Source organism: Helobdella robusta (assembly GCF_000326865.2).
Source record: "Helobdella robusta unplaced genomic scaffold HELROscaffold_7, whole genome shotgun sequence".
Lineage (NCBI taxonomy): Eukaryota > Metazoa > Annelida > Clitellata > Rhynchobdellida > Glossiphoniidae > Helobdella > Helobdella robusta.
Window position 1 is genome coordinate 4,537,025 of NW_008705398.1, and position 24,392 is coordinate 4,561,416.

Below are 24,392 nucleotides of genomic sequence, written 5' to 3' on the forward strand. Positions count from 1 at the left end.
GTGACTCTAGAGGATCAGCGTTAGTTTCCTTATCGCATTAGTTTATAGTGATTGCTGCTGTTTTGTTGTTGGCTCTCCTCATTTGCAAAGTAGTTGGACGTGTCACATGATCACTTTCGTTGATCATGTCACAGGATGAAAATAACAAAAATTTTTAGTTACTTGAGGAAGTTGGAAAATTATTCAAGTTTTTTGGGTTAAATTGTTTAAAAAAATGAAAACTTTTTAATTACTTAGTTAATTAACTAATCAATTAATTATTTAATTAATTAATTAACTAGTTAATTAAACAATTATTCAGTTAGTTAGTTAATTAATTTATTAAATTGAGTTCTTAACGAAAGTTTGCACATTCAGTTTTTTTTCATTTTTTGGTTGGATCAGCTTTTCGACAACAACATTTTTATTAAAAAAATTTTTTTATAAAAATGATTAAGTTTTTTTTCATGAAAATGATTGGGCCTAGATACCACTCTTGCTGTGCTTCACTTGTTTAACATACTGCATGAAAACAAAGTGATGATTCTAATAAAATATTGATTGAGGATAGTTGAAATACTCTTCACAACAGTTCTTCCCCCCAGCAGAGGAGCCCATACAGTACACAATTGATCATGCTTGTTAGATTTATTTCTCTTTCCCACTCGTCAGTTCTGTTGTTCGAGTTAATATCCTTAACACAAACATTATTTCAACTGTTGTTGTTGTTGTTGCTTAATTCGTTGCATCGTTGCAATTTCTGCGTTTGTTGTTGATTTTGTAATTATTATCATTGATGGATCACTGCCGTCCATTCAGTTCGCAACTACGACGACGAAGATGAGGACAACGACGTGGTCATGGAGACGATGTCCTCCATCGACAACCAGATGAGTCACAGGACGAACGGGCAGAGCAACCTGAAGTCAGTTGATGATTTCCTGCTCATGGGCTTGCTGAACGAAAAAATCAAAAACTCCGATAAGATCAACGTCACCAATAACAACAATAACATCAATAACACCAATAACACCAATAACAATTATAATGTTCAGTGCAACGTTAATGTGAATAACAAGAAATGTGCTAACGATGATGACGATGATGATGTTAATAACGACAATGATGACGACGATGATAAGGATGATGTAAATAGTGATAGTAATGATCTTCTTGTTATAAGAGAGACTCCTGATAATGATCTCAGTGTAGAAGATTCCATCAAGGTTAGAGGAGCTATTAAACGAAATTAAATAATTCATGTCTCGCTTTTCAAATTTTTCACATTTTGTTAATAGTAACTTTTTCAAACTGCATTGTTGCAATATTCAACTTGTAACAGGTATTGACAGATGCATCGTCAATCGCTTCAACAACATCAACAACTACCACACAAAGCAACAACAACAGCGTCAACAACAACAGTATTGTCAACAACAGCATCAACAACAACAACAACAGCAACAACAACAGCATCAACAACAACAACATCATCAACAACAACAGCATCAACAGCAACAGCATCAACAACAACAACAGCATCAACAACAACAGCAGCATCATCAACAACAACAACATCATCAACAACAACATCATCAGCAGCAGCAACAACAATGTAAATAACAGCAATCTTGTTAACGGTAAAGCAACTCATGACGCTAACACCTTCTCATCCCAAGTCAGCAACATTGCTTCGGGTGCATCCGCTTCTATTGCTTCACCTGTGGCTGCTAGGAGCATAGCTGCCGATTGTAATAGTAGTAGCAGTAGTAACATTAGTGGCGGTATTAGTAATATTGTTGGTAGTAGTAGCAATAATAGTAATATTGGTGTTGGAAGTAGCGGTGCAAAAAATGCTTCTTACCAATTCCAACAGCCGTCAGCTGCTTTCGATCCAGGTTCGTCATTTGAATTAATTCACTATAATCTTTCAGTGTTATGTGTGAAGATCTATTATCTGAAAGAACGAAAAAGTAGCTGGTTATAATCATATCCAGTTGACTGGGATGTGGTTTTTTGTAGATGATACAACTAAATTAGTCGCTATGCCTTTTAACTTTTTATTTCAACCATCGAGTTCGCTGCTGAAATATGTTTATATTTACAAAATTATTTTCAAGTTCAGGCAAGTTTTTCAGGGGAAGACTTTAACTCAACGCTGAACTACAAATTTCCTGTCCACTTAAAGGTTAGTTCGTTATTTTTATGCTTCTTAATTGATTCACTCGTTGATGGAAAGTTCAACTTTGCTGATTGAAGGATCTTATTAATACCTTATTATGAATTTGAATACCTTATGAATGTGAATTATGAATTCCATTATGAATACCTTATTAACTCATTAGCTAGTTAATTAATTAATTAAATGAATAACCACTTTATTAATTTATGTTTTTTAAGGTGGTGATTCAATTATCTGTTTGTTTGTTGGTTTTCCTGTTTATTGGTTGTTCCATTGTATTCTTAATTTTTTATTGAATTTCTTCATCAACCCTCTTTTGAGCACAGCCAATTCAACCGTGCACAACCAGTCTTGAATCAATGGAAATTTATCAACAGTACTGTCAGGTTAATACTTTTTAAATTATAATGAGCTTAGGTTTTTCTTCATCATTTATTTTTCTCACTCTCACACTCTCTCTCCCCCTCTCTCTTTTCTCCTCTCTCTCTCTTTCTCTCTTTCTCTCTCTTTAATTGCAAATGCTCAGTTATTGACTATTTCAACCAGGTCGTTTCAAGATCTATTAAACCATTTAATGCACATCTAATATTTCATGCATCAAAGTGCATATTTAATTCATATTGTGGTTTTGAAAGAAAAACTATAATGTTGATCGTGTCCCACAGGTCTGCTTCTGATTATTACAATACATTTTATTAATTGATTTAGCTGGATTGCTGCATTTCAAACTGTCGTCTTGTTATAAAATATTCATTTTAAATTATTTTACCAAATAATGTTCTTTCACTGAATAATGTTCTTAACTACTAAATTATATATCAGTGGCATGATTTGAATGTTATTGTATGTTAAGCTTTTGTAAGACTGCAATGGGTTTGTGTAATGTTATCATTGAAAATTTGTCACGAAGCTTTCTGATTCTCAGAATTGTAAGGATATAAGAAAAGAAAGTTGAGTAATAAATGGGATGACCTGATTTTTTTACCTTTGCAAAAAATCCAGAAATAAAGAAAAAGGTGTAATTATCATGAAAAACAGATTGATTGAACATCTTCACAAAATTGAAAAACTAACTTTTTTATTATTTTTGCAATGAAGTTCAATTACCATGCTAGTGAATATAACTGTTTTTATAAATTGAAATTAATATTATTATCACTATTTACGGTCCAGTTACTTTTGTATTTTACTTTTATTTTACAGCACGAATTCAACGTTGCCCACCAAAAACCTTTTATACATTATGCAATTACAGAATATTCAAATATTAATATTATACAAATATATTTATAAACAGTTGCTGAATCACTATAAAAGGATGCAAATTGAAATGACACAACTCCATCAAAGAAAGTTAGTTGATGTTTTTGTTGGGTGGTGGTTAAAGATGTTTTACTCAGGTTGTTGTTGTTGTTAAGGATGTTTTTGTAGGTGCCACAAAGCCTTCAGCATCAGCACTACACTATGTACACACACACACGTACGCGCACGGCGTTATGATAGTCATTAAGCTTCAGACGGACAATATTCGAATCAGGTCATTGCGCAAAAACCTAAACACTTTCACTTATTAGCACCGTACTAGCACTTTCACCGACTTAATGACAACACTTGAAATCCTTCCCACTAATCAATTTAGAAACATTGATAATGGTGACTCGTAAAAGAATCATAGTGCTCAAAGTTAAAGATCGTAATAATTTTTCTAACGATTGATCGTAAATAATTTTCAAGTTTCTTGAGTTCAAATCATGGACCACAATGCTGAAATCTTACATTACACTAACAACCATTATATAATAGTTTACGACTAGCCGAATCAATACTTATAGAACATATTGTGTCGTCATCTCTTGTGATGAAAAACAACTGCACTAGTAAACCGGGATCGATAATGGATCATAGCCATCTAATATATTTGTTCAAATGTAATATTGGTGAGTGTGGGCACCATAAATCTGAATTTATTCGTATGACGATGATGCACGTACAAACTAGCCCTATAAAAAATCACATGAAAGAGAAACACAAAACTAGAATTGCTAGACAAATCTTACATTACAATGTTAACCATTATAATTTACGACTAGCCGAATCAATACTCATAGAACAAAGACATCCGATAATAAATATTCAACAACGGGCAATTGGAATTCTTCCCACTAATAAATTTAGAAACAGAGGAATTATCGATAACGAAAACACGTTAAAGTGTTATATTAAACGAAGTTGAAGATTGTAAAACTAATTAAATAAGGTTAAGTATTCACTTTTAACAAACAATGAATCCACAAAGTAGAGTAGCGACACACACGCATCTGGGCGCATACACAACATATCAATTTTAACACCGAAGATAGTATAGAAATACCGAAAAAAGCTTTATTGTTCTATCATGCATGATATAAATAAAAATTTTTGTTTTGAACCCAAAAAACTTGAAATGATTTACGATGATCATATATATATATATATATATATATATATATATATTCTATAAATTCTACCGAATGTTTGGCGTTAATATGTTTGTAGTTCGTTTTTTCGATTTTTCTCACTAAAGTTTTTTGGTGAACGTTTACCAAAAAATTTACCAAAATATATAATTATAATTACCGCTTTTTAAAATTTCTTTTACAATATATTGTTCATCTCATATTATATTGTTATAATATTTTAAAAACCATATAGAGTTGAATTGCTTGGACAAATAGGACAAGGGGACAAAGAAGCACCAATGAATAGTTCAATGATGAATGAATATGGAAAGCTCATGACTGAAAACGTAATTGTTTTGTACGTTATTAGAAGATAGTGTAATATTAGTAGTCAATATTGCAAATGCATTTGCAGCTTACTTGTGTGAAGTGACGAATGAATGGCCGTAAAATATAGTTTAAATGTACAAAAATATGCTAATGTTAATATGCCAAAAATTAATTGATTTATCAACCGATTATGGTGCAAGTTTTTTAGTGATTTTTGTGTTGCGCTTTACCTAGATAGATAAATAATTCTTGTTTCAAACATTTTGATTGAAAACTTAAGCTCGCTGACCCCTTTTCAAATGTCTGCAGTAAAATATTGATAGTTCTCTGCTGAAAACTGCACTCTCGTTCACATTATTACATTGCTAACGTCAGTCAGTAATTTTATGAAACAAGCATTAAAAATGCAATAACTCACATTTGTTTATTTAAATTTGAATTTAATTCCTTTCTAATTGTGACTATTTTAATGTCGTTGTTGATTTTATAATTGTTCACCGGTGAAAACATTTTTAATTTGCTTTCGTTTAACTTTACATTGTATTTCCATAAAATATCTAGATTCTAAGCCCTGGGTTCAAATTAGAATAATTTAGTATGATTTAACAGATGTATTTACCGGGCCAACAGTAATCGCTTAAAACATGATAATCAAATGAACTATTAATTTCTGTTTGGTGAATTCGTTGATACAGTTATACTTTATATAAATGGATATGGATTAATTTATTAATGGCTTTTATTTCCGTAGGAAGAATTGAAGTTGCTACATTCATCACTTTTGAATCAGTTGGAGCACATGAAGCTGAACAAGATTCAGTGACTATGGTGGTGCCAGGAATTAGTTTTTACAAGAAACGTTTTGCATTTTTTAATTTTATGTTTAAAATAATTTTGTGTTGTTATCATTGGATTTTTTGAGTCTGTCAAATTTAATAGTCTTTGCATATTTTTCCTGTTATTTTTTTAATGTTCATGGAAGCTTGTTCTTCATTCATTTCAAAATCAAATTTGCTAAGCTGTTTTTTTAGAAAATAATCATACAAATATAAATAGATTTCTTTATAAAATAAACCAATCCTGTGACAACAAAAAGGCTGGCAAATAGTTTAATGTCTAAAAATAGTGATTTTCAAAAATTGGACTGATCGATACATCGTACGATTTATACCTTATGGTTTCTGAGGTGTCACTCCCCTATATGTACATATAGCACAAGATGTTTATATATATATTTATTTGTTTATATTAATATATATGTTGAAAGAGGTCAAATAACCTTATGTCTTGTCTTATCAAACACACTAAATTACTCCGTGGGTCGTCAGCAAATTTCTCGAAAGTCTCTGCTACTGAATCTCATTTCATAGGCCACAGCTCCAGGTATTTGGAATAAGCTGCCTATCGACTTAAGTCGGTTTTGACAGTCACTTCATCTTTACAGTTCATATTATTATAGTATATATATTGTTTTCTGTATATATGTGTGTAGAATAATAATATAAAGATTTACTCTTAATGTACTCATGTAAGGATTGTTGTATGTGAGGTAGCTTGCATGCATCTCATGGAAATGCGCACACGTTTTTGACCACAATTAACAAGTTGTGTAAGCGCATGCTGCATTAGTCAACTCAATGTTGATTAATTATTTTATTTTGCAAGCAAATTTAGTTTATTGATAAACTGTTAGGTGGCGTTTCATCGCGTTACTCGGACAAATTAAATTTTCCATCTTATTATCGAGTTCGTCGATAATTTTGAAATGAACATACGGTGACGCATTAGGCATTTATTTGTAAACACTAAAAAAATCTTTAAAACTTTTATATAATACACGCTCACAAACATTGCGTCGTTTGAGCATTTGCGAGTGAAAGCTAATCCGTCCATACAGTGCTCGGAATTCTACATTCACTTTTTCAGTCTAAAGTTCATATTCTATGAAAATTTTGTAAAAAGTGTAAAAAATTTTATACATTTAAAAGGAGCAAAACTTTGAATTGAAAACATCAGGGAGCAAGTGGGTATCGTGCACGCTTAACGTACAAAACTGGCGAGTTGAATACAAAACTTAAAATTCCGAGATGCCTCCTCTAAGATCGACGCGTTTGTTCAACGTGCCAAGTTTTTTTGGCGGCTTGAGACAAGTAGTGAGAAGAAAAGATTTACTGATGAGTGGCGTTATTCACTTTTCGATTGGCAGTGTTTACTTAGTATTTGCAATACACATGGCGCAGAAAGTATCAAAAGGAAGCCTAAGTAATTATCTGAAAAACCACAGTCTCTGGAATTACCATCAAAGTCTACCCTCTTCGACCACTTCTCACTTTCGAAGTAGCGTTGGTCAGAACAATGATTATTCAAATGATTACACGAACGTGAGCACCGCTGTGTACAACGCCAGCACAAGTAGTGGCAGGCTGAGTACGTTCGGTGCAAGCAAGCTCAAGCACATGGCTGATCTCGAGAGATCGTCCGATATTTGGCCAGGTTTTTACGTTAGTTACATTCTTTTGCTTCCATAATTTACGACGAACCACATCTTTTTAATTTCATAACGTAAAATATGTAAAAATTATGCTTTAAAAATACATAAAAATTTAATTATACATAAAAATTAATAAATACTCTTATAAACAAATGAATTTAGAACATCAGAATTATTGCTCATTCAATATAAAATATTCAAAATGTATATTCACTTAATAAATCACGCGCAAAGTTCCTGCTGACGTCTTTTGTGTCAGGTTTGGTACTGATGAAGAAAAATGAGAAGCACATGGTGAGTTTCATGATTTATTAGTTTGTCATTGATGTTCTGTTTTATCTCAAACCATTTGTGCTTTGTAATCTGACGCAGACGGAAATAATTTTAATAAAAATTAATAATTCAATTTCCTAATTTTTGATTGAAATGGATGATAATAATTTAATTTGTTTATGCCCTGCACGAACAAACAGGCCCTCCTCTACGCCATGGCCTGCTTCCTCAGTGGCGTCCTCTCACTCATCGTCTTTTTCCAGAAACTTATCCTGGTCGGTGCTGTTGGTAGTGATGATTATGATGAAAATATAGGAGAGATGATCATGAAGATAATATAGGTGATGGTGATGAAAATGTAGGCAATAGTGATGAAGAATGTTGGCTGATGCCGATGATTATGAAGTTGATCACAAATTTTTAACATGATGTAATGCAGTAAACATTGCTTGAACCGACAGCTGGCTGGTTTGAATTTTCTTCCACCTGGTCAACCGATGCAACCAACGCCATCATCATCATCATCATCACCACCATTTTTCTCTTCTTCCTCTTCCTCTCTTCATCCCGATCCGATTGATACTGTCCTGATGATGGCTCTGGTGCTTCTAGAATTTTTAACCTCTGTTATCGGGGTCATACTCTCGCTGATGTTCGCTGTCCAGACAGTTAGTTTTTGTTCGTGCAAACAATTTTGTGTGTAGGTTGTTTCTGTGTGCTTCATGGATGTTCAGCCTCTGTGGTACAAAGTTTAACTGTAGCTACGATATGGAACGATTCGTCAGCATCCCTGCTTTTTGTCAAATTACATTAAAAACAAAGAGCAAATGCCGACATGTGTTAATGTATTCAATTGGCTTGTAGTATGTATTTATACACGAGGATTGTATCCATCCATACACGAGGATTGTATCCATACATGAGGTGTATCCATACACAAGAATTGTATCCATACGCGAAGATTGTATCCATACACGAGGATTGTATCCATTTATACATGAGGGTTGTATTGATACATGAGTTTTATGTATCCATAAATGAATTTTGTATCCATGAACGAAGTTTTTTTCACACATGAGGTTTGTTTCCAAGCATGAAGTTTGAAGGTGTGTTTTTGGCTTCTGTTCAAAATAATGAAATATAATTCAATATGGAAGAACTTTAGTGAGGGAACTATTAATATTAACGCATAATATTAATATAACTAATAATGTTAATATAATAAGTAAACAATTTTGGTGTTGGCCACTACCCGATATCAACAAAAACAACAACAAAAAACAATTGTTAAAAAATATAAATCCTATTTCATAATCATAATTCGTCATTACTACCGCCGTCATCATCAACAGACAACAGTGGACGAAGACTTCCGGGCAATTTTTAGAGGTTTCAATAATGACCGCAACGAAGGTATGGTATCCATCGAAATCACTGGTAAGTTTCCTTTCGGTTTGTTATATAAGTAAAATGAAAAAAATCAAATAATTTTGAAGTCTTCGAACTTGTTGCAATAAGAAACTTTTCAACGATGTCATCAACTTTTGATTAACACTTGAATCATATTTTTTCTCAGTTTTTCTCGACAAGCAACGTACATTATAATAGTAATAATTAACCACTTAAATTTTTCAAGATGCTTACGATACAGGTCGAACCAGAAGTTACCCTGAATCATGTCTGCCACAAGCAACAACCTTGGTCGGTCGGGCACAAGAGAATTATCGCCGCATACAATACTACCATTACCGCAACCAACAGTGCCAACAACATCGCCTTATTCAACAACCTCTGACCTTCACAAATCTGCAGACTGGTCTCATAGTCCAGCCATCATCACCATTACCACCAACGTTACCTGCTACCGTCCCCAACACACTACCAAGTACTGCTTTCGACGATTTACCACCGCCTTATGAAGCCATTCGCGGCTCGCAACATTCGCCAACCAAATAAAAAATCAAGCAAACCTTGCTTAATACGTGGAACTTTATTAAAAGGAATTGAACTATGGAACTTGAACTAAAACTTAGACTAATAACGCTGGCATGATTGTATCCTATTTTTAGCTTTTGCGTGTCACTCAATGGTCATTATTCATATGCCATTTGGAGGCTCCCCGTCCAAAGTATAAATGTGTGGCGTCAATGCTGCTCCATCAAAGTTTAAAATAAAAAAATACGATAAAACACTTTCAGTTCTTAAATTCTATGATTGAATGTTTTTATCAATTAATTTCTAAATATTTATTTTTGAAAATTAATTTATAAATTTAATACTCCTACCATTGAAAATTGTTGCTTACTTCAATTTGTAATTTTTGGTAACAAAAACATTAATTATAATTTTAGGAGTTTTGTAGATTTTTAATTCTTAAAATACTAAATTAACAAAGTCAATCAACAGTTTGGTCTTTTCGACTCAAAATATGATTTAAAAAATTGTTAATCTTAATTTGATTAAAAATAATTAAAATTAACGAGCGCTGATAATTCGATTATTATTTTTTTTTAAATGCTTGTTGACAACTTTTCATGTTTTTGTCAGTTCAGCTTGCTTTGGCAGATACCCAATTAGTTTCTTGCAACTGGGATAGGTAGAATTACATTACATTAGATTAGAATAGATGGAAGCTAGTTTAGTTCTTTAGTGAAGAGAGAATAGAGCAGAAGGAAATTGTTATTAATTATAATTTATTTATTATTTTATTGATTTATTATTTTATTTGTTTCCAATAATTTAATGAATTTAATTAAATTAATTAAAATATAGTTTAACTTTTTTAAGTTTAAAAATAAATGATAAATAAATTAAAAAGTTAAATGATAAATAAATGAGTAAATTAAAATTAAACTTTTAAGAGATATTTAATTTAAAATTAAATCAAGATCAACCCCAAAAAACTCAGTGATCAATCACTTGTTACTTTAATTAATTTAATCAATGCCAGCAACAGATTAAAAAATTTTTTTTAACGTTGAACTGAAATTGAACACATGTACTAATTCCAAGTGTTTAACTAAAAACTCTAAATCTAAATTTTTTTTTCAAAAATATAAACCTGAATTCTCCACTTTATGAGCCAACTTATACTGGTAAATGGAAAAATATTTATTATATATGAGTTTCCCCTGTTAAAACTAAATATGATTAATTGTAATTTTTAAAGTGATCCGCAAATTAAATCCATCTAAATATTAAGTTTGAGTTAATATCACAAAAAATAATATTTTTACATTTTTATTTTGAGAAGAAACTCTGATGTGTACATTTTTTGTATTTGATGATGTATTTATTATATTATGTTAGCTGTCATTTATAATTAAATATTTTTTCAAATCTATTAAGTCAACCAGAAAATTTCATTGAGGTGCAGAGAGTGCACACACGCACACACACATCTTTGCTTCATTATAGTCAGTCCATAGAAATCTAATCATGACTTCGACACAATGTGTGAAGATTTTTGTTCAGAGAGATTATTGCGATGGCACTGCTGTCAAGTTTCAAACAAAATATCCACAAGAACTGGAAGGAAAGGTTGCAAATATTAATAGATTATTTTTTGTTCTTTATTAAAATATTGTTAATAAATTAAGAAATATATTAATGCCATAATAAATTTGAATGAATAAAATGAATGTACATCATGCAACTAATTGTATAACCATGCCAGTCTTTGCCAGAACAATAATGCATTGCACTGCTCTTTATTGATAATATCCACTCATACAACAAAATTCTGTTCTTCCTGTGAAACTATGCTACCTTTGATTATACAGATCGATAGAAATTCCTTTGAATCGACGATAAATGAACTAAACAACATGTATGCCGAGGCTGAAGCATTGAGTGCCAAAACTTACTGTGAGAATTGTTTGGCCTGCCTGACTGCATACCTCGTCTTTCTCTGCATGGACACACACTATGAAAAAGTAATTTGATTCATCTTAATCATTTAGCCTAATGAGTACATTAATAAATGCTTTCATGGATATAATTATTAAAAATGACATTTAAAATTGGAAGGTTTTAAAGAAAATAAATCGCTACATTCAAGAGCAGAACAACTCGGTGTACATACCTCGGGGCCTGTTGCTGGTGGACCCCATAGAGAGGGGGCTCAGAGTTGTATCCTTTTTTTTTAGGGAACCTCATTTGTCGTCTTGTTCATTTTTATTGATAATCATCATTGTGAATTTTTGTTTCAGTTTCAAATTTATAACATATGGTTCTTAACACAATGACACATCAGCTGGAAATATGTTTGCTGACTGAGAGCTCCACATAAGATGCACAAAGATAATGCAACAAAAGTAAACTTTTAAAAATGTTCACAATGTATGTTGTAAGCACTTTTATTATCATTGACAATTAATAACTCCAAACAAGTCTTGCATTAGGATTCTGATCCACACCTTGTAATCTGATCAAATGAGGTCATTAATTTTCAACAAAAAATTCAATATCTTATTTTTTGTTGTTCCCCTCTGATTCTACTGGTTTGATACAAAATGTTTTCCCGACATTCATGCTACTTCAGACTTCAGTTATACTAATTTTTTAATTTTTCAAAATTATAAATTTGTTTCTACTGTTACGTCCCTTTTTGCTCGTCTGCTTGCTTCGTCATTCTTATGAACGAGAGACTGGTGTCATATCAAAATTTTGTGATCCAATGCATAAAATGTTCAATGAGCATTTATGCGCAATATCCAACACCACCATTTTTTCGCATTTGTCAAAATTGCATGGTTCAAATAAATTTGGACTAGGTTGAATCTGCAAGTCAGATGTTATTCACTTTTGCTTATTGATTTTTTTTTTCTAATAATGAGGGTTGATTATTTTTATACAGTTCATTATGTTAACAGGATGACGAATAAGTCTGGCAACTGTGTAAAAAATCTTCATCAAATAACGCAAACAACTGGACTATTTCTGATTATAACATTATTATGAAACTTATTTTTTATATGTTCTGTTCTGAGGACAAATGAAAATTTTTTAAATTTATTTTTTACGATTTTGATATTTCAATTTTAAATTCAATGCATATTTAATTTCATTAATTGTTTTTCAAGCCACCAGCTTATAAGTGCTTGGATTGTTGCACTACATGCACATGCATAGTTATGTTCATTTGTAGTTGTATCTATCTCGGGTTGTGTGTGTGTGCGTGTATATATATATATGGCATTTATAATTATTTGAGTTTAGATATTATTTAGATTGCATTCAAATTTATTTATTTGCGTATATATATACATACATATGATCATGCAAATTTAGGTATGATATGATTGAAATTATCACTACAAACCATACAATACAAGTATATTTATTATTGTTCATATGATTTTCATATATACATAACTTAAATAAATTGTATCTGTATCAATTTAATAATTGTTTGGCTGGTGTGATCGTGAAACTGTCATGGATCCATGCAAACTCGCCTGTTTGTCATATGATCATTGATGAAACAACCCAGCTCGTAAAAATGTGACCGCTAAAAAGCAAGATTTCAAATGTTTGGATGCACGGGCTGGAAGTTTTTCAACTGTTTGTACATTTGCTGAAACCGCACTCACTAAATTAAGAGTTATAAAAAGGTTTGAGACAATACAATCATGATCTGGAACTTTTTAAAATTTGCTTTGTATGTTTTCGAAAAGTGTAATATAATCCCGGATTGTTTGATCAAATGCTAATATAACGATAACGAAGATGGCGCATAATTTGGATTACTTGTTGATATCAGAGGTGAGCAGACTGCCGCTTAATGAACATCGCATGCGGCCCGCCAGGTCATTTTTGTGGCCCGCGAACGTTTGTGCAAAATTTTGTTGTATTTTTTCATTTATGATGCAGCTCTGCGTTTGGCATTTTATACTTGTAATTAAAACCTTCGTGACACAAAGGCTGTACTATCCACGCCACACGATGCACATACATGTGTATGCTCGCGCCACACCACATCATAAGTGTATGAAGGTCTTTGAGTTTCAGTGGACAGTACTCGAACCATAGCATCGCGTAATAGCAGTGCGAGACACCTCGCTACTACCGACTGTGCTGTTTTTTTTACATTTTGATTCAAATATTTAATTGGAAACCTGAATTTAGAAAAAGTTTGAACAAAGATTATTGTACTTCTGTCATTTTATTGATTTTTCCTTGTCTGAGTTTATTTAAAAAAATTTAAACTTCTTCCATTATTTGAGGTTTAATGCTTTTTTGAACTAACAGATTTTGCTTGAATATGTTTGGAAAGTCAGTGCTGAATTAATGCAATTTGATGGCTTTAACAACTAGCTGGTTAGGTTTCATATCTAAAGAAATTGATAAAAAAAAATAGCTAGTAATTGCATATAATTTGTTTTTTGAAAATAATGTGAAAATATGGAGTTTTTTTTATAACTTATGCGGCCCTCCAAAACCCACCACTTTTTTTGATGTAGCCCTCGGTAAAAAAGTTTGCCCACCTCTGATTCACATGCATAATCAGTTATAATTATTAATACTTTATTTATTTCTTAGTTATAGAAAGTAGCGCCCAATTGTCATGTACCAACCGCATGTTTGTTATTAAGTGTACTTCCTGTACTGTTCAAATGTATATATTTTAATGTGTTCAGTTGCAAATAAACATTTCAAACCTGGTCTTTCGTCAGCATTTTTACCTTAGACAGAGTTGGGATGTTTGGAACCTACAGAAGAAAGCGTATTGGACTGATGCTGTTTTAACTGAAGTAAGGCTGAACAAGAAGCCGGGCTAGGCTCATAAAATTTTTATTAAAATGTTGACATGTGATCTTGTAACGATGTTTGCTCATTGCAACAATTCATAGAGAGTAACTTATCACAAAGGCATGCCAAATCAAGTCTGTGTTCGTATAATAGGCGGCTCAAACACTTGGCAGCAAAGGAAAATGACAAATGTGATGTCGTGGCCTAAAGTTTAACTGAAGAGGTAGTTCATGTTAATGCATGTTCCAAAAGAGATTTCGAGCATTTAATTGCGGCGTGAATGACACGTTTAAACTGAAAATTTTCATTTAGCAAGGAACCGGCACAACATTTAAAATTATAAATAAATAAGAACAAATAAAAGTAAAAGTAATAAATTAATGCTCAACGAACATCAGTTGAAACAGATAGCCTAACATATAATTCAACGTATTTTACAAGAACATTACAAAGGAGAATTAAATGACAATGTAATTTCACCGACAAATAATTAATTCGTTTTTAATATTTAGTTTTCTTTTTTAATTCTTTTCGCGTTTCTTGGTGGATTGTCATTTGATTCCTTAGTCGGCGATTTCGTTTCAGCCGCAGTGTCGCCGTCGAACGACTGACCAAATTCATTCACTCGTTTTTTATCAACTGGGTACAGCCTAGGAAGAAACAATTTTTAAATTTATTATAACAGTAGATTTTGTGACACGATGATATCGTGATTTAAAGTTTAATGAAAATCTCAAGTCAAAACTTTTATAAAACAATATTTTACATTATCGTAAAACCTACACCAAAGATCAAGGGGCAATATCACGATAACGATGATAACACCAAGAAATTTTCATAAGTATTTTGAAATCGGAAAATAAATTTACCGCCCCGCTTATATACTTATGTGAATATTTTGCTTTTTGTTAAGGTCGCCTTGTGCTATTTTGCGGTGCGTGCAGTGACGGGGTCGAATATAACAAAAATATACCCGCCCATTACATGCTTCGTGTATCGTCGGTTAGCTCGTATTCATATACGCTGTTATTGTGTGTTATTGATTCATCTGAACCCAGGAATAGTGTAATAGACCTTTTACATTTTTTAACTTTGAAAGTTCACTTTTTCAACTTCGACAGCTTTTTTTTATAAGTTTGAACTATATCAGTTATTGATTTTATCCGCGTTCAACAGATCATCTGCCCAAAAAATTTCTTTGTTTTCTCCTTGTCAAATTCGTCCTTAAAAATAGCTCAATTTGAGTTATTATTATTTGCACTTTTTCTCTCTACTTTTCTTATGTTTTCTATAGGCCTGGTCTGGTTCAACTTTGGCATCCAAACAGCATGCGGCTTCTCGCAGTGTTTATTTTCCGATTTAGAGATTCTTTGAAAACTGGTATTGAAGTACATTTTCAGTATTTTTTTAAGTTATTTTTCCACTCTTCAAAACTCCATCACCTCCCTCACTCCACACGTCCTCGAATAATATAAAAATCCTTTTCCCCAAAAACTGTTTCTTAAACTCATTTTGCTGTTTCTTATACCAAAAATAAATAAACCTCCATATTACCATTCTTTCTAATAGTGCATGACAAAAAATCAAACCTGCACCTTCGCCATGACAATTTACTGATTTCTACCTAATGCTTTATCTTTGCCTGCTTCACACGACTTTTGTCCTACTAAAAGCATGCCACTTCCAATTTTAAGGTTCGTCAAATTTTTAGCAGTAACAAATTATAAAAGATTTAAAAGTAAAATAAATGTAAAAACTCCATGTGGACCACTTTCTAATTAATTTTTTAATAAATTGTGAGTGCGTTTCAAAGTAATTCTTAATATAAAAAACATTTTCTACCATTTTCTTAACTACTTATTTAAAAAACTGGTTGTTAAAAACAGGTTGGGACATAAAAATTTATTATTTAGACAATGAAATAATAGAAATTTCAATTTTTGAACCGACCATCGCTGGTAGAGATAGATCACAAACACCACATCATCACGAAAGCAAGCTAATCGATGAGTGGTCGGCATTGTGATGATGAAAGCAAAAACGTCATCAATAAAAGTGTTGAATGCCTGGAGAAAAAATTAAATGATTACAGTTGTCATCTCCTTATTTACTCCGACACACGGTCATAAATTTTAATGAATCAGAAATACCGTACACCAAGCACTGTCAGTTGCATAACTAAGTGACTGTATAAATTGATGGCATTTTGTGGGTGATTACCGACAGAATACAAAAATTAGCACTAATAAGAAAGAACCAATCTAATGAGATTCCTGTACTAAAACCGCCCTGCTATTATCGTTTTGTTAAGTTAAAAAATAATTGTAATTGCCAAAAAACAGCGGCTACTAAGTAATGCAAAATCAATCACACAAAATCACAACCATGAATTAGATAATTTTTTTTAAATATTCTTCATCCAGTGACCAACAACACAGCGCAAATAAAACTAGCAATGCCATCAAACATTGTTTCAGTTAACGTTCATTTTTTGCGTCCACCGCATCTAAACTCAAAAAAGTAAAACGTGTAATTATATCCAAAATAAAAACATGTTTTTATGAAACACTCATTTTTATTTTTAATCTAGTTAAGCAATTAGATTCTACATCATATTCGTAACATGTAATGAAATACTCTTAAATTAACTCATTAATTTTAACTTGTTAGCAACAGAGCCAATATCTTATCTATCTATCAAATATAAGCATTCAATTCAATGCACACGCACCTTGTAAGTGAATGCCTTCCATGGTAGATGAGCCACGGATTTTAACTGAATTTTATAATGCAGAAATGTTAAATATTATAAAACAAGAAAACGATATAATAATGAAAATATAATAAATAAAAAACTAATTAATAAAAATAACTAGCTTAATAAACCCAACCTTGTAATTTATAAACAACTGCGGTAACATAAAGATGAATCCAAATGCATACACCCCTATAAATATATTTTTATTATCATATTATTTTTAATTAATATTATTTTTATCGCTGAGAGTCAAGAAACTATACACGATAAACTATAAACCTTTAACTAAACAGGTGAAGGTAATAGATAACTTAGTCATATAAAACTTACATCTATTAATCAATAGAAGAAATAGTTAAACCAACCGTTGGCCATGCTTTCAATGGTCCATGAGTACCAACTGTTTGTACCATGCGTCAAGATTAAATAGTATTCAATGTTATATAATGAATTTCATATAAACTATCAACACCGAATTGATTTCATCTGCAAAAGAAAGTAACTGCTGCAAAGATCAGAACCTCTTATGTGGCGTGTAGAGCAATGAGTAGACAGCCCCACAGAGCACGAGAGGATAGAGAAGGTAGGACAGCCACTTCATCGCCTTCAACAATAACATCGTTTGTTCGTTTGTTTGTTATTTGCTCCCATCAAACCAACAATCACCAACAATAATAACACCAACTTAAAGGAACACATTGACAGTAAGTGTAAACCAGGCCTACAGTAATTAATAACGACAACAACGATAAACAACAAAAATAATAATGGTGATATAGTTAAACAACAATAACAATAGTAAGGAAAGCTAATTATATAATGTATAAAAAATGTTTAATTTGACTTTATAAAATTAAAAAGTAATATAATAGTGATAATGGTCGTTGGACTGAACAAGAGTTTCAAATAAATTACCAATTAATGAAACAAAAGTGAGATGAATGAATGAATGGAACAATGACGGACACACCTGTGCATCAAAGGCTTCAGTCTCCTCTTCGTTCTTTTTAGAATGACCAAACTTAAATCAATTAATTAATATTTTTAAACAAAAATATTAAAAAATCAATTGAATAGGTCATATTTTAAAATAGCAAAAAAGTCTTGTTAGCAACAATTTCAGGCATATGCATGGTGAAGACTTCCAAAATCGTAACGAAAACAACATACATAATCACAACAAACATCATAACACATGGTATATATATATATATATATATATACATATATATATTAGGGTGGGTCAAAAAAATTTTTTGTAGTAAATGAATTCTAATAGCGAAATTATATTAAATCATAATGAACCATCTAAAATATTATAGAATTATTTCGAGTGGAAGAGCCCGCGCAAAGCCAATGAAGTTGAAAATGGAAATATGACCATTCAAAAAGCGTTTATCTAAAACAACGTGCCGTCACATTTAAAAAAAACAACGCTTTGTTGCTATGGTATCTTGGTCGTCGCTTGGTATTTGGTGAAACACAGGCTGATTTTCAATCAATCAATCATCGTTTAGCGTCCAGAGGCCCAGTTCTCTCGAGGTAGGACGTTGCTGACACTTGATTGAATTGTTACCTACACCAGCTTTACAAACTGAACAGGGCCATCGTCCAGTAGCTGTGGATCAAATTGGTTCACCAGTGTTCAATGCTTTGGTTTGCTGATGTTGACTTTGAATCCATGATCGGCCAGTCTGGTGTTCCAATCTTCAAACATCTGTGCTGCATTCTGCTCAGACGTGGCTGTTAAAACAATATCATCAACATATATTAGATTCTAAATGTCACCAGTGCGTATCGGCTTTGTGATTTCTTCCATCACAGTTATAAATAACAGTGGACTGAGAATAAAGCCTTGGTAAACTCCAACGCCGATATCGAATTCATCTGTGTTTCAAACCGCTGTGCTGACGAGAGTCTTAGTATTCGATACATTTCCATCACAGGTCAAACAAGATATTCTGGAATGAGTTGTCGACGTAGACTCAACCTGATTGCTTCACGGGGAACTCGATCAAATGCTTTTTCAAGGTCTACGAAAATGTGTGATAGTTGTTGATGCTTTGCGAGGTACTTCTCTTGCAGTTGCCGAAGGATGTGAATTGCATCAATTGTTGATTTCCCCGATAGGAAACCAAATTGATAATTTCCGATTGTGATGCACGACGTTAATCTTCTCTCAATGATTTTCTCGACAATTTTCAGGGAGTGTTCTAACAGACGTATACCCCGATATGATGAACAGTTCAATGGATCACCTTTGCCTTTTTATAGCAAAACTGTCATGCTATAGTTCCATTCAGTCGGCATTGAGCAATTTCTCCAGATTTCACGGCAAAGTTGTAGTAACGTTTGGATGCATGCAGTACCAGATGCTTTGATAATGTCATTTGTGAGTCCAGAGGGACCTGCTGCCTTTCCATCCTTCATAGCTTTCAGAGCTTCTGTAAGCTCCTTTACAGTAATGTCTAGAATCGGACCTTTGATGGGTGGAGCGTCAAAGTTGACATTGATGGAATTTGTTTTATTTAACAGACGGAATTTAACAAGCACAGGCTGATTTTGGTATTTAAATTATGTCATTTATTCTAAAAACCAGTTTTTGGCGAGAAATACATATATAATTTTTTTTTTGAAAATCCGTTTATTTTTTTTTTTAATATTTAGTTAACGTTAAACAAAACATGGTATTCAGTGGTATTGATCGCAATCAGGCAAAAAATTTAAAAAAAAGTTAGCTCGGAACTATGCATCAGCAATTAACCGCCAAAAGAGTGATACTGATAACATCCAATCTAAAATGCTAGAAAAAGTATTACTTTCATTAATAAATGGTGATTCAGATACAAGTCTTAGTAATCTGCCTAAAAGTTTTCACAAAATCAAGAAAAGCTCTTATCTTCTACCTCAAAACCTATGGAAAGTAAGAAGTGCATCCAATGTTTACCGCTGTTGTCGAAAATATGTGAACTTTGATGCGAATTAGGTGTCAGGTTTCCTAATTAAGAAACCTGAGAAGATGACCAGCCAATTAAGAAACCTGACACCTAATTCGCATCAAAGTTCAATTTTACAACACCAAAGTTAATTTTTACAACGTCAAAGTTAATCTTGACAAAGTCAATAACATTTCCCTTTATATACAGCAAGGAGCACTGACGATGATTCATTCGGAATCGAAATATGGCCTTATTTGCAGCATGAATTCGAAAAATAAGTTTATTTTGAATTTTAATAAACTAAACGTTCACCAAAAAACTTTAGTGAAAAAAATCTAAAAAACGAACTACAAACATATTAACGCCAAACATTCGGTAGAATTTATAGAATATTGTAAAAATTATGGTCTATTACCAACATATATATATATATATATATATATATATATATATATATATATATATATATATATATATATATATATATATATATATATATATATATATAAAGACCATAAATAATATATATACACACACACACACACACAAATGATCACCTCTAATGTTGGAATATATGAGTTCCACTTTACCTTAATTTTGAATGCTTTTGTAGTCTTCCATACCTAAAGGTGAAACATTGGGATGATGCTCACCACTAAATAACTTACTGTTATAAACGTTAACCAAATCATTAACATGGGGCAAATTCTTAACAAGTAACCACGCAATAAACATGAACGATTAATGACAACAACAGCAATATAGTAATAATAATAATAAATAAATAAATAAATAAAATAATAACAAGAGTAACAACAGTTTATACAACACATGATTGAAAATGTTAACAACAAAATGTTTAATATCAACAGCAATGTTACGATCAATGATGATAACAGTAAAACAATCCCGTCATCAATCAGTCATGTAAGATGGCATACAGAATGAAATTATAATAGTCATACGGTGAATAACGATCATAATGGTAAGACTACAACGAATGAATGAGAGCACGAAATAAATGAACGATTGATCGACAGACAGGATGAATGAACAAACGAATGAACAAACAAACGAACAAAAAATGATTAAATCGAAGGATGAATGAACAAACGAATGATTGAATGGATGGATGAATGAATGAATGATCGAATGAATTATAGAATGTATGAACGACTGTATGTATGTATGAATGAATGAACGAGTGAGAGTACTTCAATGATGAGTCCAATGCCTGAAGGTCCAAGTACCAGCAGACTGGTCTGTTGGTCGAGGAGGTAGAAGAAGATTATGAAGGTGCTAAAACACCTCCACAGCACTAAAACAAACAAACAAACAATTGATTAATTAACAATAAGCCAACAATTTAAATGAGTTGGAATGAATAAAGATAAGAAAGAAATGACTTGTCCTGGATGAAAGTCCAACCATGTCTTTTCTGTTCCTCCAAAAGTTTATGTCATTCTTGAATGCCAGGAAGTCAAATAATAACTGAAACAATTGGAGATATCCATGGCTTTAGATGCATGCAATTACGTGTACATACGTATTTATAAAATTATGTTTAACACACACACACACACACACACACACACACACACACACACACACACACATATATATATATATATATATATATATATACATACATACATACATATAAAAATATACATGGACCATTGATGAGATGAAATGAATATAATGTGAATGGACATGAGTTACAAACATGGAATGCAGACACAAAGAAGGTGAGCAGCAGTAGGTAGAGGTTGGTGTCGACGAAGATGTTTTTCACTTCATCTATGTCCTTCTCTGAGAATCCTGACGTCGTGATATGTTATATCAGCATTTAAAATATTTAAACAACAACATTTAAAGTATTGTTACTGACTGATACGCCAATAATAAATGTTTAAAAACATTATTTATCATTATTTAGTTAAAAATTTTAATTAGTTTTTCAAAAACCTTGAAAGTTGGACATTATCGCTATATGTTTTTGAAAAAAAGTTCAATTTGTAGCAGAATGAGTGTGAAAAGAAATGAAGAAATAGTCAGAATTTTGGTAAGTCAATAAAATTTGTGATCTATTCACTTATTTATAAATATATCCATAATCTATTTAAAAGTTGTCAAATGATAATAAAAACGAATTTTTGCATTAAACAAAATCATAATAACAAGAAATTAAATAGCAATAATGATTGAAATAATATCATGCGAAAATCATTAATTAGTGAGTAATCTAATTAGTGAGTGATCTAATGAATGAGTGACCATGTCACCATAGAGTGATGTGGTAAGTGAATGATGAAGAGAGTGAGAATGATGATGACAAGCAGACCTAGCTGGTTGAAGAACAAAAGTGAATGCTTCATGTTCACCCAGAGTCTCAACTTGCCAATGCTCATCGGCTTGTATATAATTCTCAACGGCATCTGACTCGATGAGGCATTCAGTGGCTGCCAATAAGTAAAATATTGACAAGTATAAAACTGAAAACTAAATTTATGAAACTTAAAAAAATCTAACAAAAAATGATGTCTGACCACGAGATCTTTCAATCTGATGGCCATTTCGTCAATGAACAGAATGGGTAGGTACTCCTTGTTATTATACAACCTTCAAATAAGTTTATTAACATTCAATTAACTTCAGATGAAAAATTGAAAGCCATAGCATAGTTTAAAGTCAATTTGGCAACAGTATTAATTCCATTTCAAAATGATACATTCTTTACACTAGTTACGTTCAACTTGATATAAAATAATGAGCTCTAAGGAACTGACATCATGTAACTTGCAATCTCGGCAGGCAGGTTGTAACGGTTCAGAGATATTTTGTCATTAACAATATTTATCAGCAGCTTGGAATTCCAATGTGTTTCTGGAACTTTTGAAATATTCTTTGTCTAGTTTGAAATTTACATTCAATAAGTGATAGTTTTAAAAGATCAAATATACAAATCTTCAAGAATGCCCCACATATGGTTGTCATTTCCATCTCACTACATCATTCATCTATTCATCATCATCGCCATCATCATCATCATCATCATCATTATCATCATCACTTTTTTCTATCATTTAATGAAAATAGACAAAGAAATAAAAAAAAGAGTTGAACTCACCTCAGTACTGTTCCCAATCAAGTTGAACGTTGATGCCTGAGGAACAGCAAAAGTAGTCAACCTGCAAATTTGCTTCATTGTCCAGTCCTTCAAGCTGTCACTGGTCAGCTCATTGAGCAGCACCATCGCATACAAACTTCCATTGTGGCGAGTTATACTAGGAACGTTGACTTCCACCAATCTGAATGAGGGATGAGATGAATGAAGTTGAATGAGGGAACATTTCAATGGTAATAGATGTAACTGAGTTCATACATGCACATTAGAATATTGATATATATATATATATATATATATATATATATATATATATATATATATATATATACATGTAAATAAATTCATGGATGTAGAACATTTCAAATACTGTATCAACTGAGATTTTTAATGAAAACAACAGTTGAATTTAATTAAAGTAACCAAAAAAGATGATGGCATGGAAATAAAACACTAACTCTTCAAATTCATCATCAGCATAAAAACTTTTACTGGTCCATATTTTTGTTGATTTTGAGAACCTTTCATTTGTAGATGTGTGGACTGTTAGCTAATATTTAAAGTTTATTTTTAATATATATGATGTATCAAGTTAATAATTTAATTATAAGCTCATGAGCTTTATCATGGCTTTTCCTTTATTTCCTTTCAAATTGATGAGGTAAATAAAGATTGACTTGATAATAGTTACAAAAATTCTTAAAATCTTTTCAAAATATAATCATAATGAAAGATCTTAAAACTCAGAACTGTGTTTTCTAAAGAATATTTATCAAATGATTATGAAATATTGATTCATAATCATTATCCCTTTCCTAATGGATCAAAAGTACAAACTAAAAAATGGCTGTTCAACAACATTTGATACTGTTGAACATGATAACAACATAATTAATAACGAATAAATTACCTGTAAGGGAAGGAGTGGGTTTCTTTCCAGGTAGGATGCCAGGCAGTAGGTTTCAGAGGACTGCTGACAGCTCGATGGTGCATACATCACGTAAAGTGACCATACTGAATAGAATATATATGCCGTGAATGCACCTGACAGCACTTGTGTGACAGTTAACATCTTACCTTCTGCCAGATTTTATTTAACTAATTTTTTTTCAGTAATATAAT

The 24,392-nt window shown here is 31.9% G+C and overlaps 3 protein-coding genes across 3 annotated transcripts; 2 read left to right on the forward strand and 1 right to left on the reverse strand.

Moving 5' to 3' along the window:
• Positions 1 to 7,016: 7,016 nt before the first annotated feature.
• HELRODRAFT_165111 (hypothetical protein) lies at positions 7,017 to 9,649 on the forward strand (the record flags this gene model as incomplete). Its single annotated transcript, XM_009030994.1, has 6 exons — positions 7,017 to 7,422; positions 7,680 to 7,714; positions 7,894 to 7,968; positions 8,155 to 8,361; positions 9,046 to 9,130; positions 9,330 to 9,649. The coding sequence occupies 6 exons, from the start codon at positions 7,017 to 7,019 to the stop codon at positions 9,647 to 9,649; spliced, it is 1,128 nt and encodes a 375-aa protein (XP_009029242.1).
• A 397-nt stretch (positions 9,650 to 10,046) lies between these two features.
• HELRODRAFT_108199 (hypothetical protein) lies at positions 10,047 to 12,714 on the forward strand. The gene is made up of 6 exons (XM_009030995.1): positions 10,047 to 10,289; positions 11,042 to 11,233; positions 11,476 to 11,628; positions 11,723 to 11,824; positions 11,949 to 12,009; positions 12,552 to 12,714. Exons 2-5 carry the CDS (start codon positions 11,132 to 11,134, stop codon positions 11,982 to 11,984), a joined length of 393 nt encoding a protein of 130 aa, XP_009029243.1. The 5' UTR covers positions 10,047 to 10,289; positions 11,042 to 11,131; the 3' UTR covers positions 11,985 to 12,009; positions 12,552 to 12,714.
• Positions 12,715 to 14,954: 2,240 nt separating this feature from the next.
• Positions 14,955 to 24,392, reverse strand: HELRODRAFT_108202 (hypothetical protein; the record flags this gene model as incomplete). Its single annotated transcript, XM_009030996.1, has 17 exons — positions 24,181 to 24,392; positions 23,729 to 23,820; positions 23,274 to 23,454; positions 22,933 to 23,054; positions 22,693 to 22,765; positions 22,488 to 22,605; positions 21,870 to 21,964; positions 21,550 to 21,634; positions 21,358 to 21,461; positions 20,701 to 20,766; positions 18,175 to 18,225; positions 17,726 to 17,808; positions 17,570 to 17,604; positions 17,338 to 17,393; positions 17,178 to 17,222; positions 16,397 to 16,512; positions 14,955 to 15,096 (listed from the first exon to the last, which is right to left on the reverse strand). Exons 1-17 carry the CDS (start codon positions 24,340 to 24,342, stop codon positions 14,955 to 14,957), a joined length of 1,626 nt encoding a protein of 541 aa, XP_009029244.1. The 5' UTR covers positions 24,343 to 24,392.